A 17,187-nucleotide genomic window follows, 5' to 3' on the forward strand; every position below is an offset into this window, starting at 1 on the left:
GCACAGTGGCACAGGCCTATAATCCTGTAATCCCAGAGGCTCAGGAGGCTGGGTCACTAGGATTGCAAGTTCAAAGCCAGCCTCAGCAAAAGCGAGGCGCTAAGCAACTCAGTGAGACCCTGTCTCTAAATAAAATACAAAATAGGGCTGGGGATGTGGCTCAGTGGTCGAATGCCCTGAGTTCAATCCCCAGTACCAAAACAAACAAACAAAAAACCTCCTAATGCCAAGACCCCATCCCACCTAAGTGAGTCAGAATCCAGAAGGGCACTTCCAACATACAGCTTGAGTTAGGAACTCCATACATGACAAACTCAAAATAAAAACATATGCATAAATCTATGTAATTATGGAATTAATGTTAGATAATGCCACTCACATCATCTATGGGAACAAAAGAACTAGTCAACCTCAATATGTATTTCACCCCACAATCCTCTTCATGTAATACCATATACCAAAATCTTATTTAGAAAACAAAAATGAAGAAATTTACAAATTATGGGGCTGGGGATGTGGCTCAAGCGGTAGCGCGCTCGCCTGGCATGCGTGCGGCCCGGGTTCGATCCTCAGCACCACATACCAACAAAGATGTGTCTGCCGAGAACTAAAAAATAAATATTAAAAATTCTCTCTCTCTCTCTCTCTCTCTCTCTCTCTCTCTCTCTCTCTCTCTCTCTCTCTCTCCTCTCTCACTCTATCTTAAAAAAAAAAAAAAAAAAGAAATTTACAAATTATATGTATATATATATATGTGTGTGTGTGTGTGTGTGTGTGTGTTGTAGATGAACACAATACCTTTATTTTATTTATCTTTATGTGGTGCTGAGGATTGAACCTAGGGCCTCACACATGTGAGACAAGTACTCTACCACTGAGCCACAACCTCAGCCCCTATAAATATCAACTCCATGGAATTACAGAAGACCTAAACAGATAAAAGCTGTATCACTTCAGAGACACAAAGTCATATTTTTTTAATGGACTTCTCTGCTATATCAGAAATGTCATTATGTGTTTTTTTTCCTCCCCAACTCTTTGAAAAAAATGTTTTGTTACATAATTGTTAAAATTATCAACCTGACACAAATAATAATTGCCAGCCAGACAGCCCCCACACACACACAAAAAAAAAACATAAATTTGAAAATATTGATCAATCAGTTGTTATTCTTGTGCTTTTTGTATCATTGAGCTCAACTTCCATGATAGAATTGGTTATTTTTTTAAGAAATCGAATTTCCAAAACTGATGAAAAATTGTACCACCCCATACCTTAACATCAGCTGCCAGATGAGCGTATACAAACAATTTTTATTAACTGGGACAAGTGAACACATTTCTGATAGAGAAGCCCCACATGACACAAATAAACTTTAGGTATCTGGCAATTAATTCAAAGGCACAAATTGAGGAACAGAGATACATGGAAGCCAGAAGGTATATCTGCCTCCTGGAGATGACAGGTCAATCCAGAAAAAAAGCAAGCAAAAGTGAAAGGAGAGAAACCCGTTTTCCATTCCTGGGTCCAGAAGCCATCATCTCAAGAGAAAATACACATTAAAAACTCACACTGACTCACAGTATAAATGTTGGATTGAGTGTAGTGTCTTATCAAGCAGTTCAGGCATACGAAAAGATAAACAGGATAATAATATCAAATGCCTCTCCTCCACACACAGTTTAAGGGGAAAAAAATCTGGCCAATGCATCTGAAACCACCTGCGTCCCCTTTCTCCATTGCTTTAGATTAAATTTTAACTAATATTTACAACTGTTAAATGAGCGTGTATGTTCCCTTGTTCCGAGAAAAAAAATCATCATATCAGCATCTAGTGCAAACTTCTGGGTTCACATGAGGTTCAATAAAATTGAGTTTTCCATTCTGTCTCTATAATTAATGCACTTCCTTTGCTTAGAATCATTCTAAGCAATTCACATTTTCCGGTTGTGAATGGATCTATCGTTTCTGCAGCTTTCACTGTCAGAGTAACAGGTCATGAGAATCGCATTAATACAGAAAACTTTCTTACGACTGCACTGCTTCAGCATAATGTGGTGACAATATGGACAAGAATTTTATAGGCATTACAAGAATAGCTGCTCTCCTCCACCAGGGTTGAATTTCCACCAGGGTTCCTGTCCATCACCATAAATCCCTAGGGCTTGTGGAAAAAAACAAACCTACTCAAAGACATGCCTTCAAAGCACAGGAATTCCAGCCCAGTAAAGCTTCAGGAGGAAAAATGAGCTATTTTTCACAGTCCCTTAAGCTATTTAGAAAAATACCCTCACAGATGCTTTTTTAAACTTAAGAGAGAGAAGTAGACCAATGACTCCCTAAATACCACTCAGTCACCCTCTTTTCCTAAAGAAAGAGCTCTGCAAGGTCAACAAAGGTCATCTTCCACATAATTTGCATCACACTGAATCTTACTAGATGATTTTACTTTATTGTAAACACAGCATACTTCCACGAGGCTTGCTATAAATGTAACCAGGTATAACAGTCTGTATTAAAGAATTGTTTGATTTCACTGGCCTCTCTTCTTCCCACACTCCTCTATCAACTCTTTCAATACCACAGTTACCTATCTGGGCATCAGACCAGGGCTTAACCTGTGCCAAATGTTAGTGCATCTGAAATCCACTACCTTTTCTACCAGCCAGTTAAAAACTTTAAGCAACAGTCAGAGGAAAAGAGAAAAGGGAATTCACATCAGAAAGAGATTATCAGTTTCTCTATTTCAACCAAAGGACTACCTGTTCTCTGGTATTTTCCCCTCTGCCACCTCTCAACAGAGAATGACAGAGACCAATGTCAAAAATCAAGGAAGGGCTGGGGCTGGGGCTCAGTGGTAGAGCGCTCGACTAGCACGTGAGAGGCCCTGGGTTCGATCCTCAGCACCACATATAAATAAAGTTATTGTGTGAAACTACAACTAAAGAAATAAATAAACATCTTTAAAAAAAAAATCAAGGAAGACCTCAACAGACCCAGAAGGAATAGTTCTGTCTCTTACAACTGTCCCTCCCTTGGCAGCGCTATGATGCCAATCAGGGACCTAGAGAAGCTCTGCCTCTCAGCCCAGCTTTGGTAACTATGAAGGAAAAGGCAGAAAGACTGTCTAGATACAGTTAATACAGGACAAATTTGCAAGGGACATAATTAAACACAACATAAAGAACCACCAACATCAACAGAATCAACTGCCTTGTAAATTAGAAGACTGAGTACTTACACAGAGGTCAAAGGCAGAGTTTCTGAAATCACATCACCTCCATCTAATCCCATCTCTGACATTTTCAAGCTCTGGAGCAATTTTTATTGAATAAACATATATTATTCACCTACTTGAGCTAGGCAATGGGCTTGGTACCAGGGAGATCTGGGTCTCTGCTCTTGTGAGGTTAAATTCTTAGTGGGAAGGATTTTAACATAATACAAGAAAAGCACCAGACGGCAATAAGAACACAGGAAACTTAAATGTAGTGGTGCAGTCAAGAGTGACTGGGAAACTCTGATTGGGCAAAGGGGAGGGTGGAGAGGAGAGGAGGCATGGGGGTAGGAAAGATGGTGGAGCTCCATGGACATTATTACCCTAAGTACATGTATGACTCCAACTATGGTGAGATGCTACATCGTGTACAACCAGAGAAATGAAAAGTTGTACTGCAATTGTGTACAACCAATCAAAATGCATTCTGTTGTCATATATACCTAATTAAATAAATAATTTTTAAAAAAAAACAAATAAATTAATTAAAAAAAAAAAGAGTGACTGGGAGAGCTGCTTTCCAAAGCTAGCTGGGAAGATCTCTCAGGAGATGACACTTAAGCCTAGATCCAAAGGCATCAGACAAAGATGAAGGAAAGTGGTACGTGTAAAGGCCCCCGGGGCAGGCACTAACAAGAAAATGAAAGAAGGCCAGTGCAGCAAAGCACTTCTGAATAGCTGGTGTTTGTCATCTTTAAAACAATGTTGTAAAGATTGAACACTGAGGGCTGAGGATGTGGCTCAAGCGGTGGCGCGATTGCCTGGCATGCGTGCGACCCGGGTTCAATCCTCAGCACCACATACCAACAATCAAAGATGTTGTGTCCGCCGAGAACTAAAAAATAAATATTAAAAATTCTCTCTCTCTCTCTCTCTCTCTCTCTCTCTCTCTCTCTCCTCTCTCACTCTCTCTTTAAAAAAAAAAAAAAAAAAAAAAAAAAAAGATTGAACACTGAGCAGAGTATTTGCTCCTAGCATGTGTCCAGTAAATGTAAGATGATAAATTAAAAACAAGTAAACAAAAGCCAGGCACCATGGTGCACGCCTATAATCTAGCAGCTTGGGAGGCTGAAGCAGGAGGATCAAGAGTTCAAAGCCAGCCTCAGTAATTTAGCAAGGCCCTAAGCAACTCAGCAAGATCCTGTCTCTATATAAAATATTTTCTTAAAAGGCCTGGGGATGTGGCTTAGTTGTAAAATGCCTGTGGGTTCAATCCTTAGTACCAAATAAAATAAAACGAGTAGAAGATGCTAGAATCTCACGATCATCATCATCAGTGTCATCCCATCATTAGCAGCAAGGTGCTCTGTCAAAGGCATGATTTATATGGCTTCTAAATTCCCTCAACAATTAACCCAGGATTAGACAAGAACACAGGAAGTGAAGAAAGAAATGATACAACTGAGACACTCCAGCTTTCTGCCCAAGGCTTTTTAAAGGGTGCATGGTACCACAATGTAGAGTGCACCCCACCACTTCATTCAACACACGGCCCTCTCTCACCTAAACCCCTAACTGTCCAAATCTCCACTTGGAGCTCGCTGACACACTCTTCTTAGCCCTGAGAGCTACCCTTTGGGCTCAAACTCTCCACAACAACACCGAGAACAGGAGAGGATGACAAGTCTCTATTATTAGCTTTCAGGTAGGTTAGTTACTGACCGAATGAAACAGTAGGGCTGACATTCTTTGATTTTATGTGCATCCGCAACCCTTGTATTATTTCATATTTTACAATGTTCCAAGCAGAAGCTCATGCATCATATACTCCACTGGCAATGTATTTCACTTAAAAAATTATTATTCTTGGCCTCCTGTCTCAAAATCTTTACTACCTTGTTAAGCTTTCTGAAGCCTGCTAAGGCTGTCAATAACACAGTCACTGATGACAAACTTGACCATGTGCCTTTAAAGAAAAGAAAGACCTACTTTTACCCAATCTCCAATCCTTGATCATTAAAGATCAAATTCTTTCCAGTTACTTCACTCAAATCCAGGGTAAATGTACTACAACCATAAAGAAGTATATGGCTTTTATATTCATGAAACTATTCCATTACCTACCCCTGATAGCTTCGTATTTCTGTTTAGATGGTGGAAATAGCTTTTAAACATAAAAAACCTTACACAGCATGAAGCGAACTAAGACAGAATGAGGGCAATAAATAATCCCAATAACTTAACACAAAATGCATATATATTTTATTATGCCAGGCTTTTAGACTGTCCAAACTCAGGGATCTGGGGAGAACAGAAGAATCTTCATAAACCAAAACTAAATTTAAATTGGTCAATATATTTTCAACATTACATTTTTCCACCCCAATCTCTCCTCCTGCCCCCTCATTCAAACCCCAAAAGGAAGAAACCTAGAATAGTTGATTACAATCAAAATTCTCCAATAAGAAAATATTCCATTTTTGTTTGTCCACTTGTTTGTTGTTATTGTTTTACATTGCTGGAGATTGACCCCAGCACCTGGTGCATGACAGGTACATGCTCTGTCACTGAGCTCTATCTACAGCCCAATTCTTTCCTAAAAAAAAAGAAAAAAGCAATAAATTCAGCACAGACCATGTTCAAGAATAATGTTTTAAAAAATATATACTGTGTGTAGATGATGCCTATGGCATTAAATTTTTTAAAATCTCTTAATAATATGTAAATTTTGGAGAACCATATTACCACTGTATGCAAAGAATTTACCTTTTAAAAAATTCTTAAACTACCTTCCCAGAAAGAAAGATTGAGACTAACAGCCTCATTCAAATCCAAACTTATCTATTGGGTTTTGCAACATAATCCAGCCAAAAAGAATGTGATTCATATCTCAGCCATGCAACAGCTAAATTTTCAATGTGTTTTGAAATAGATACTTTTTAAGAAAAGTGTAATAGTAATAACTTTGGCATTAAAACACTACAGGCAATTTGAGAGTCTTTTAAAATACAATAATTAAGCAATAGAGGTTGCCAAAGAGCTTTAGAAAATACATACAGACAAAAAGAGAAAAATAATAATCCCAAAGTGCAGAGATGAACAGTTTTAACATTTTAGTTTACACCTCACTAATTTTGTTATATTTTTCATAAGAATAATTTCACATATTACGTATTTTAACAATATATTGAGAACAAATTACTATGTTTATACACATGTACTCACACACATACATACACATATATCCTTATCAATTTTTGTGAATGCATAATCTTCTTTATGGGTATACACTGATTTAATTAGCTCCATTGAGGTTCTATAGAATCTGTTCAATGCACTACAGTAAAGAAACAGAGTGAGCAAGGCACAGTGGCACATGCTTATAATCCCAGCGGCTGGGGAGGCTGATGCAGGAGGATTGCAAGTTCAAAGCCAGCCTCAGCAAAAGCAAGGCGCTAAGCAACTCAATGAGATCCTGTCTCTAAGATACAAAATAGGGCTCAGTAGTCGAGTGCCCCTGAGTTCAATCCCTGGTTCCTCCCTACTCAACCCCTAAAAAGAAACAGAATAAGCCTACCACTATTTCCAAGTTATTTGACTGTGATATCCTTTTTGAATTACACATTAACCTTAGAACTTGAGAACCTTTCAAAATACTTTGAGCAATAATAACCTAACCAATCCCCAATATTGGGATTTTTATGGTTTTCCACTTTTTCTATTATAAATAATGCTGTTAGCAATGTCTTGAATGTGCATTTATATGCACTGCCTAGGGAAAAACTCTCAAAATAGAGTTACTTCACTGATTAATATAACCTTGTTAAAAACAAGTTCAATCCTCATCACCAAAAACAAAAGTTATAATTTTTGCCAAACGTCCCCTAACAATGTATGAGAGTTAGCCCTCAAAAACAACAACTTTAAATTTTAAAGAATATGTTGGAAGTTTATGTGCTCATCATCTATACCCAGTATTTTCAAACTTACATAATTACTCTTTAATGGACATGGACAAAGTACCAGTAATAAATATCAAAGGTCTTAGTGTAACGGAAGTTGACTCATGAAACTATCTAGGATCATAACACCTCACAATTCATAAAACATGAACAATATGGAGACATTAAATAAATAGTCTCCCCTTCATTTTCCTCTTTATCACCTTTACATATTTCTGAATATAGTCTGCACTGTTAAGAGGTTATTAACAGGGCTGGGGATGTGGCTCAAGCGGTAGCGCGCTCGCCTGGCATGCGTGCGGCCCGGGTTCGATCCTCACCACCACATACCAACAAAGATGTTGTGTCCGCCGAGAACTAAAAAAAAATAAATATTAAATATTCTCTCTCTCTCTCTCTCTCTCTCTCTCTCTCCTCTCTCTCACTCTCTCTTTAAAAAAAAAGAGGTTATTAACAATCCCTTATATTTATATAGTACTTTATACCACTAAGACATTGTAAAAAGAAGAAGAAGTAGTTTAGGGGATAAGAACATTCTAGAAGCACACTTTAAAGTGTATTAACTAAAGGACAGGAAGCTGTCCTTCAAAAGATCCTTCAAGCTCCAAAATATCCACTTACACATTTACAGCAAAGTCTCTAATATCCCAAATCTTTACCAACCAGCCAACACCAGTATTGTGGAGGGAAATGTGTATCCTAAAATATTGAATGAAGCCTTATTTTCAGCGCATATACCTGCAGTTTCAAATAAGAAATAAGCTCCTACCATAATATATGGATGGCTCACATAGCCAAAACAGTCTTTGAGTTCCTTTTTTGTTTTTTAAGTCACAATGGATGTAATTTTGTACCTCAAAGTGACTCTCAAAGTTACTTAAGTATAGTGTTCACACCCAGCATAAAGTTCTGTGTAATTTGCAAAGCTCCAAAAGGCCCTGCCTACTCAAAAATATCTCCCCTTTAAGCCAGTCTCCGAATCATATTGAAGCTTTTTAAAAATTATAGTAATTTTTATTCAATAGGTCTGGAGTAGAGCCAACACATCTGCATTTGTAAAATCTCCCCAGTTGATTCATTAGTACAGCCGGCATCAAAAAGCACTCAGTTACATAAGACTAAGGGAAAGAGAGGTATCCTGAGGTCCCCAGTGTTTGTATGAAAACTGTTCATCTGTCTTAGTCCAGTTGATTTGGTTACTTAGGGGAACACTGTACCTTGAGAAGGTTCAAAAGGAGAGCGAAGGTAGGGTGCCTGTTGGCCAAGCACTAGCCACGCAGAGAGATGGGAGGTGAGCATACTGTTAATGGAATCAATCCTTTAGGAGATCCTTCCTCCCAGAAATGATAGTACTTCCTATGTTAAGCATATAATTCCCTTCAAATTTCAAAAATACAGAAGAAAATGCTCAGGCATGTTTCTGTATTTTAATGGCAGTTTTATTCCCAAACAGCATTTAGCTACAAGTACCAGTTTCACCAAGCAATACCAGTCAACATACAATGAGACAAAATTGGATCAAGAAATTAACGCAGAGACATTATATTACCTTTGACAAATTAATGGTCATTTGTCAGAATTAAGTTTCTGAAAAGAAGTTTGCCTCACAAGAGCAATGCAAAACAAGCCAAGAAACCTATGTCTTCTAAATAGTTTCTGCATAAAAATCCAGAATTTTCTTGGGCTTCCATGACTTACCAGATCTGGACTTAATGATGTCACTGAACTCATTCTGCCCATCATCGGACCTGGCTTCGTGCTCTCCATACTTGGCCATCCTGGCTGAGTTTCAGCACAATCCAAAGACTTTCCCAAGTCCTTTTTAAGACTTTCTACTTTGTATGGTGGTTCAGCCTGGCATCAATGTCTAAAAAGGAAAGAAAAAGCACTGATTTGTTTGTGTGTGTACATATGTATGTATGTATGTGTGTATATCTATCTAGATAGATAGATATAGATATACACACATACACATACACATATGTATCCTGTTAAGAGGATATTAATAATCCCTTATATTTATATAGTACTTTATACCACTGAGACATTTTTAAAAAAGAAGTTTAGGGGATGAGAACACTCTAGAAGCATACTTTAAAGTATATAAACTAAAGGATAGAAAGGTATCTTTCAAAAGATCCTTCAAGCTCCAAAATATCCACTTACATACATATATATATATATATATATATATATATATATATATATATATATATATATACACACACACACACACACACACACACACACATATAAACACATAGGTACATACAGTTATTTATAGTTACTATTCCTTCAGCAAAAATGTATTGAGGGCCTACCATGTGTAAGATACACAGATCCAGACAGTGGGGATTTGATTACCAACAAAAAACACAGCTTCCATTATTATGGAACTTACAGTTACTAAGAAATTAATTATACAATGAATTATTTCTTTACAATACTGATAGTCTACAAACATACAAAGGAGAATTACTGAGTAATGAAGCATATGGCAGAGGAATTGGACCTGCCCTGGGCAATTGAGAAGGCTTTCTTGAAGAAATGATACTTGAGCTCAGTTTTTAAGGATAAGAAGAAATTAATTAGCCAGGAATGGAAATAGAAAAAGTAAAAGCTTTCCATATGAAGTAGTGAAAAGACCAATGGAGCATGTGAAGTGCTTTTGGAGAGAAGTCAGCCAGGAAGCAATGTATCTGAGCAACAAGGTGAGGAAGGTTAGGCAAGACCAGAGACAGGGTTTCTGGTCAAGGCTCCTGGTCTTCAGAAGCTAGAGGTCCAGTAGATGGTTTTAAGCATGGCCAGATTGTCCTTTTATAAAGACATTCTGACTTGTAGTGGACCACAGTGACATGTGGGAACCAGCAAAAACTATGGCAGGATACTGCAAAATGCTAATTAAACAATCTACACCATGGATATATAGATGCTGAGTAAAAATTTCTTTCAACTCTTCTACACATTTGAAATTGTTTATGTTAATATGTTGGGAAAAAAATTCCTACCTTGACCAGTAATCAGACTTGATTTAACCAACAAGAGGTCATCATACCATGCAATGGAAAACATAATACATCATCTATATGGTATTCTTGCCAAAGTTTTATCGTCATAAGCAGACAAATCTAGACAGTGGGTGGTTTTTCAAACATATGGTCTAGTCACTCCAAAACTGTCAACTTCCAGAAAACCAAAATTTCTGAGGAAGGGGGAACTTTGTGGATTAAAGGAGACTAAATAGATATAACAACCAAATGAAATTCTTGATTGCACATAAAATTTAAAAAAAAATCTTGGAAATCATTTCAAAAATAGGAAATTGGAGTGTACATTAGGCAATGAATTTCTTCAACATTAATTAATGGTGGTGTTATTCAGGAGAATGTCTTTGATTGTAGGAGATATGTGATGAAATATTTAACAGTGAAGTATGACAATATTTCCTTCAACTTAATTTCAATCAGGGCAGCATTGATCTATCTATATGTACACTGATATGTATGTGGATGTATATGTGCATAGATACGCACTCACAAAGAGAGGAAGTAAACATTGTAAAGTACATGAGGAAACTAGTTAAAGAGCACTTGAATATTTATTGTACTAATCTTTCCATTATAATATTATTGGCAGGATTATTGCCTAAACAATAGGCAATAAACAGTGGGTAGAAAGAAAAATGAGTTTTCTGTGTGGGATATTTGGGTATTAAATAAAGAAGGTCAGTAGGATTTGTGAACTGATTGGATTTTAGAGGTTGAGGATACTAATGTGCAGAATAATTCCCCAATTTTGGCTGGCCAATTAGGTGGATGGTGAGTCATTCACTGAGCTGGGGAACACTGGAGGACAGCTGGTGGGAAGAAAAAATCATGAATGTGGTTTGGATTTGCTGAGTTTGAGATGCCTCCAAAATACCTAAGAGAAGATGACTAAAGGCAGTTGGAAATACAGTTCTGGAAGCTCAGAAATGGTCTGGATTAGACATATAAATCTAGATCATTATATGGTATGTCCACTTGACATAGATTTTATTCTGGAAGGTTCATCACATGAATTTGAATGCACATAGGTACCTCTCAGATAAAATAATCCTAATTCTTGGTTAACCAAGTGAGAAGCATCTTTAAATCTAAAGAACTGAATATTCTATCCTGTAGTATTGCCATTTCACTAAGAACTCCAATAATCAGAGTACTAGATTGCCCTAAATACTTCCCAGGACACATTGCCCCAACAATCCAAAAGGAATCAGAATTCAATTTAAGTTCAGCAATCTGCCTCTATGCTGATAATAACCCCCTTAAGAATATCCCAATGCCAAATGATACTCATTTAATTGAGACTATAACAGTCAACACATTCAAACGTTCATCTGCAGATAATGTACATTAATCCACATATTAAAACACATATCAGAACTAGGGTATACTGCTACCCAGGACTGGACAACGCAATCCTTTAATTCCAGAGTGCACCATATTACTATTTTTAAATATATAATATTTAATATTTTATATATTGTTTTATAATGTAATATTGGAGAACTATGTCATACGGTATTATTTGGTTATATGTGACATATATAATATATAATAACTTTTTTCTGATCAAGTCAGGAAAAAGGTATATTCTATTCATAAGAGTAAAATTACGTTAGAAAAAAATTTTAAGTATTAAAGTGGCTGAAGTAGATGAAAACTAGTAAATTGCTAAAGCTTTAAGAACCATTTTCTCTCTAGTAGGGAGGAATATGTGGATTGATCATCAATCTGCCAGATTTTTATGAGAATATAATTTTTTTTTTTTTTTTACTTTTTATATGTCTTTACCGGTACTAAAAATTTATGGATTATTGTATGGTTAACTTCCTTTCTTCGGGTACAAAACTGTAAAAGACTTGTTAAATTCTCAAGTGTATTTTAGTATATTCAAGAACCAAAAACTTTGTTCAGAAGAATATATAAAATTTTTTAGTATGGAAAATCAAGTTTTCCTGAGAAAGATTTCTTTCCTGGGTAAAACTAGTCCCTTTGAAAGGTACATCTAATGTTCTTTTTCACAATTGGTCTTATCCAAGGGTCTCCAAGTCAAGGCTGCTCAGAGACTTTCCACACCATAAAAGAAAAAAGTAAATTATATACTTGGGACTTTTTTTTCATTTGTGCAAAACCAGTAATACCACTCATTGCCACCCTAAAGCTAATTTGTCAAATTTTTGCTTAATAATAAAAATTACTTATATGCTGCAAAAATACAGCAGAAAATGACCAGAGGACCAAAGGACCAGAAATGAATAGGAAGAAGGAGAAAGCAGACATTTAATAATTGAGTAACAGTCACTGAATGTCACTTGTTGCCACTAATGCTCAGTGACTCCAGATTAAGTAACAGAGGAAAAAAAAAAAAATGGCCAAATGCTGCAGCAACTCATAATTGTCTGTCAGGAGACCAAATTAAGATTTCACCACAAACAATGTGTCCCAGTGTGACCCTCCACTTCCACCCGTGTGTTCACGGAGCTAATGCCATTCTCCACACCAAGCTAAGAAGGAAACTGAGAAGGATTGAGTGGGACATTGCTCTAGAAGCCTTAAGCCTTACACAATTGTAATTTATTGTTACCACTGGCCTGTTTCCCCTCTCTTGAAATGACATTCTGTAAAGTTTAGCCAGGGGTTTCCCACAAACCAATCCACTCCACTCTATTACATTCACCAAGTCTTCCTTCAGAACACTTCTTTCTGTCATATGGTCCAGAAGGCAACAGTGTGTCAATAAACCTAAAGTTAAAAGGCAGTGGATGGGGATTGGGGCTGTAGCTCAGTGGTGGAGCACTTGCCTAGCACAGATGAGGCACTGAGTTCGATCCTCAGCACCTCATAAAAATTAAATAAAAGATAGTGGAATGAGATGGACAGCATTACCCTAGGTATATGTATGAAGACACAAATGGTGTGACTCTACTGTGTGAACAATCAGAGAAATGAAAAATTGTTCTCTATATGTGTACTATGAATTGAAATGCATCCTGCTGTCATGTAGAACATATTAGAATAAACAAATTCAAAATAGGAAAAAAATAAAGTTATAAAATGTGTTTAAAAGTTTTTTTAATCTTTTTAAAAAGGCAGTGGATGGCCTTAAAGCCAAAAGTAATGTTTTAAGATTTTTAAAAAATATTTTTTTATTATATATTTTATTTACTTATTTATATGTGGTGCTGAGAATGGAACCCAGTGCCTTACACATGCTAGGAAAGCGCTCTACCACTGAGCCACAACCCCAGGCCCTTAATTTTTTTTTTGATTTGGAAGTATACAATGTAAGAAAATGCACCATTCAACAAGGTGCTATTATGAATGAAATGTTCAACGATGTGCAATTATGATGGAAACGCGATTTACATCCTTGGGCAAAAACTATTCATTTACACTAGGAACTAAAACCATCCCTAGTGGAAAGCGTGGAAAAGCGAAGCCAAGTGAACACAAGTTTGCCGCTCAGCTTGAAGCATAGTAAAAGAAATCTCTCAGTGCCAAGAACTGCCATTCACACTCGGAAGCGCTCCAGGGAAGGTTAACACAACGGTGATTAATACTGTTTACAGGAGCAATAAATTTGAGGTAAACACCCAAAGTAGAGTTCAAGAACTGTCTCATCAGTCCCATAAATGCGGGTAAAGGGCCGGTGAATGGCCCCACATAAACCCTGGCCCTTGACGCCTTAAGTACCCAAGAGCTTCACATTCCAGCTCTCGCCTGACCCTGCGCTATCCGCAGCCTGCGTCCCCAGCGCACATCAGCAACCATCCCATGCGCAGCCAGCCCAGAGGTGACAGAGACCGCTGCAAGTTCCAAAAAAATATGCATGGGACTGCAGCCGCCTGGACCCGGCGATTCAACCTCATCTTAAACTCGGTGCGCTCTGGCAGCCGCTACCGGTGCACTGGCCCTCCCAAGCGTACTGACCCGCGAGGCCCTGGTGACCCAGGTGACCTGAAAACTGGGAAAGAGGCCGCCCTGTCTGGGAGAGAGGAACACCCTAGGATTCGGGACCGTGGAGTTACACCCAAGGCTCTCCAAGTCAATATGGAAAAAAAAAAAAAAGTGCCGGCCCCCCTGCTCTAGGAGATCGAACACGTTTTCTCCCTCCCTTGACATCCCCCTGAAATGAGTCCTTTTCGGAATTTGAGGCTTGATCTTTTATCAACAGGCCTTCCAAAAGTTGCACAGCCTACAATTAGAGCTTTGTGAGTTTTGTAAGTGGCCTTGGGCAACCAGAGCTTCGGACCCCGGACCAAAGAGGGAATGAATTACCTTGTCAGTTGCAGCCAGGGATGCCAAGAGTCCGGAAAGCGAGGCAACTGTGCGGGACAGGCCACCAATAGGGCACCCCCGTCCCTTAACCTCTCCGGAGCTGCTGGCAGGGAACGCCACACTTTCCGGGGCCCCACCCTCGGGAGCAGCAAACACCCAGAGGTCGAGCACGTCCCCTGTCAGGCGGCGGGCTAGGAAGTGCTCCCCAGCCCACTGACTGCAAAACCACACTCTCTCCACCCTCTCCTAGCAGACACTGCCGGGGCCCCGCCTTCCCGGGGACCGGGTGTGTATGTGTGACAGGCTCTCCTAGGAGGCCACGTCCTCTTGGAGATCACTGGCCCAGCGCCCTTCTCCGCGCGAAGCACGGACACGCGACCCTCTTCCCCCAGCAGAGGGGAGGATTGGGGGAACAAGGCGGCAGCACAGAGCCGATCGGAGGGGTTTGAATCCTTCACAGCTAGTCCGGATTCCAACGACCTTCTCGCCCGAGCTCCTCAAGCTTCTGGCATTCTCTCCCCGGCCCAGAGAAGCTGAACTGAGGTTCCCAGGAAAGTGCACCCAAAAGTTGACTACTTCTCCGACTTTGGGACTGAGGAGGAGCTCGAGACACCCATCCCGGGCAAAAGAGCTGGAGAAAAGTCCAACCTCCTCCCACCTCCCGCCCCACTCCCTCGCAGGCTGTGGTCCTATTACCCAGTCCCAGACTTCAATAATGCATGGGCTTACCTGCTCGCCCGCGGGCCACCGCGCCTACCCGCCGCCGCCGCCGCCGCCGCGTCCGGAGCGGCCCACGGGCTCCTCTAGGAGGGTTTGGGTCGTAGTAAACGGGGGGATGTGCACGAGGGTGAATTTGGTAGTGCGAGCTGTTTTGTTTGGTGGTTTTTTTTTTTTAATGAAATGTGGAGGATCAGACAAGATTCGAAAGGAGAAAAAAAAATTTAAAAATGACACCCGATTTGGAAAAGCCCCTGACTTGTGCAATCTTCCTCCCGGGTAGTTCCGCCAAAAACAAAAACAAAACAGTTCAAGCGCAAACCTGGGACAGGCGCGCAGGCACCAAGTTTGCCCAACACTAAAGAGTTTTCCGTCTGCAGAGATGACTCAAAAGAAGGGGGGCACGGCTCCCCCCAGCTCCCCAATCGGCTTCGGGAACCAGAGACTCCTCCTCGCCCTTCGGCGGGAGAAAGCCCGCGGCGGCTACCGCTGGCTGTTCCTCTCCTCCGAGGAAAGGCGACTCCACAACTTTGTGCGCGAGAGCGGCTCGCTCCTCCGGCGGCTCCTCCTCCTCCTCCTCCTCGTTTTCCTCCTCCTCCCGGCCGCGGGCCTGCCCCTTTGTTGGAATGGAGCGCTGAAGGCAGAAGAGAGAGGGTGGGGCACGGGAGCGATCGGCTGCGCGCCGCTGCCCCTGGAAAGGGGCTCGCGTCCGGGCACCCGGGGGTTCGCTCTCCCCAGGAGGAGGCCCAGCAGGTCTGGGCCTCCGGCCCTCGCGGCTCCAGCGCTCCCGCTCGGCTCTCCCGTCCTGCCGCTGGCCCTGCAACTTTGTTCCCGGAGACCTGCCTTTCGGCTCCGGGTTCGGCCCTAACCGGGCCTCGGCGGCCACCTCGGGCCCCACTCCGGGAACGTGGCGCCGGGTCACCTGACCGCTCGCCCCGTCAATCAGCAGCTGCCCAGCGCACCCTCCCAGCCCGCAGCCGCCTGGCCCGGTGCGGCGCTCCCTGCGCAGCTTCGGGAGCAAACCCTGCAGCTGGGAGAGAAAGCTACTAAGCTACGATGAAGCCTTGCCCAAACACAGTGCCCTTTATTCAGATTATCCGAAATTGTGAGTCACGCCCCCCACCCCTAGGCAAACTGGGTCCCTAGTTAGGGCAATTTTTTCTTTTTAAGTCTTCCATATGCTCCTCAAATGACCCCATCTCAGTTTGCTGACGTTGCTAATTTTTTTGGACCTATATCCAAAGATATGTTTACAGAATTTTCTTAACATCTTTCTTTCTTTCTTTTTTTAGTGCATTATAATTAGACATAATTGTGGAATTCGTTGTTATATAGATAACAATATGTCAATATAATTTGATCATTGTAGCATCATTTTTTTTAATATTTATTTTTTAGTTGTAGTTGGACACAATACCTTCATTTATTTTTCTTTTTATGTGGTGCTGAGGATCGACCACAGGGCCTCACACGTGCTAGGGGAGCGCTCTACAGCTGAGCCACCATCAAACCCTGTAGCATCATTTTTAATATTAAGAAAACATTTGGGGGCTGGGGATGTGGCTCAAGCGGTAGCGCGCTCGACTGGCATGCCTGCGGCCAGGGTTCGATCCTCAGCACCACATACAAACTAAGATGTTGAGTAGGCCGAAAACTAAAAAAATAATAATAATAATAAAAAAATTCTCTCTCTCTCTCTCTCTCTCTCTCTGTTTTTTAAAAAAAGAAAGAAAACATTTGAAATTGCGTTTCATATTCGCCTATATGTACCAATAGTGTTTGCACTGACCTTGTTCTTCTATTTTTTTCAATTTGCACACAAACACATCTATTTATAGTACCTACTCCAAGCAAATACCAAAAAAATACCAGGGAAGAAATGAACTTGTGCTTTGTGTGCATTTTTCTTATTTTTACATTTCATTCCCTGTGCATTCCTATTATTCTTTTACATGATCATCACACTTG

At 40.2% G+C, this 17,187-nt stretch overlaps 1 protein-coding gene across 2 annotated transcripts in view; it reads right to left on the reverse strand.

The window, feature by feature from the left end:
* The window catches only part of Utrn (utrophin), a 508,932-nt gene extending 493,454 nt beyond the window's left edge, over positions 1–15,478 (reverse strand). Inside the window, exons 1-2 of one of the 2 annotated variants that reach the window (XM_078018961.1) lie at positions 15,232–15,478; positions 8,879–9,047 (exon numbers count right to left, since the gene is read on the reverse strand). In XM_078018961.1, coding sequence (XP_077875087.1) covers positions 8,879–8,957 — 79 coding nt within the window. In that variant the 5' untranslated portion in view covers positions 8,958–9,047; positions 15,232–15,478. Of the gene's footprint in view, positions 1–8,878; positions 9,048–14,502; positions 14,703–15,231 lie in introns of those variants that run through there. The other variant, XM_078018962.1, reaches the window with a different exon arrangement.
* Between the last annotated feature and the right edge of the window lie 1,709 nt (positions 15,479–17,187).

Source organism: Ictidomys tridecemlineatus, chromosome 8 (genome assembly GCF_052094955.1).
Source record: "Ictidomys tridecemlineatus isolate mIctTri1 chromosome 8, mIctTri1.hap1, whole genome shotgun sequence".
Classification (NCBI taxonomy): Eukaryota; Metazoa; Chordata; class Mammalia; order Rodentia; family Sciuridae; genus Ictidomys; species Ictidomys tridecemlineatus.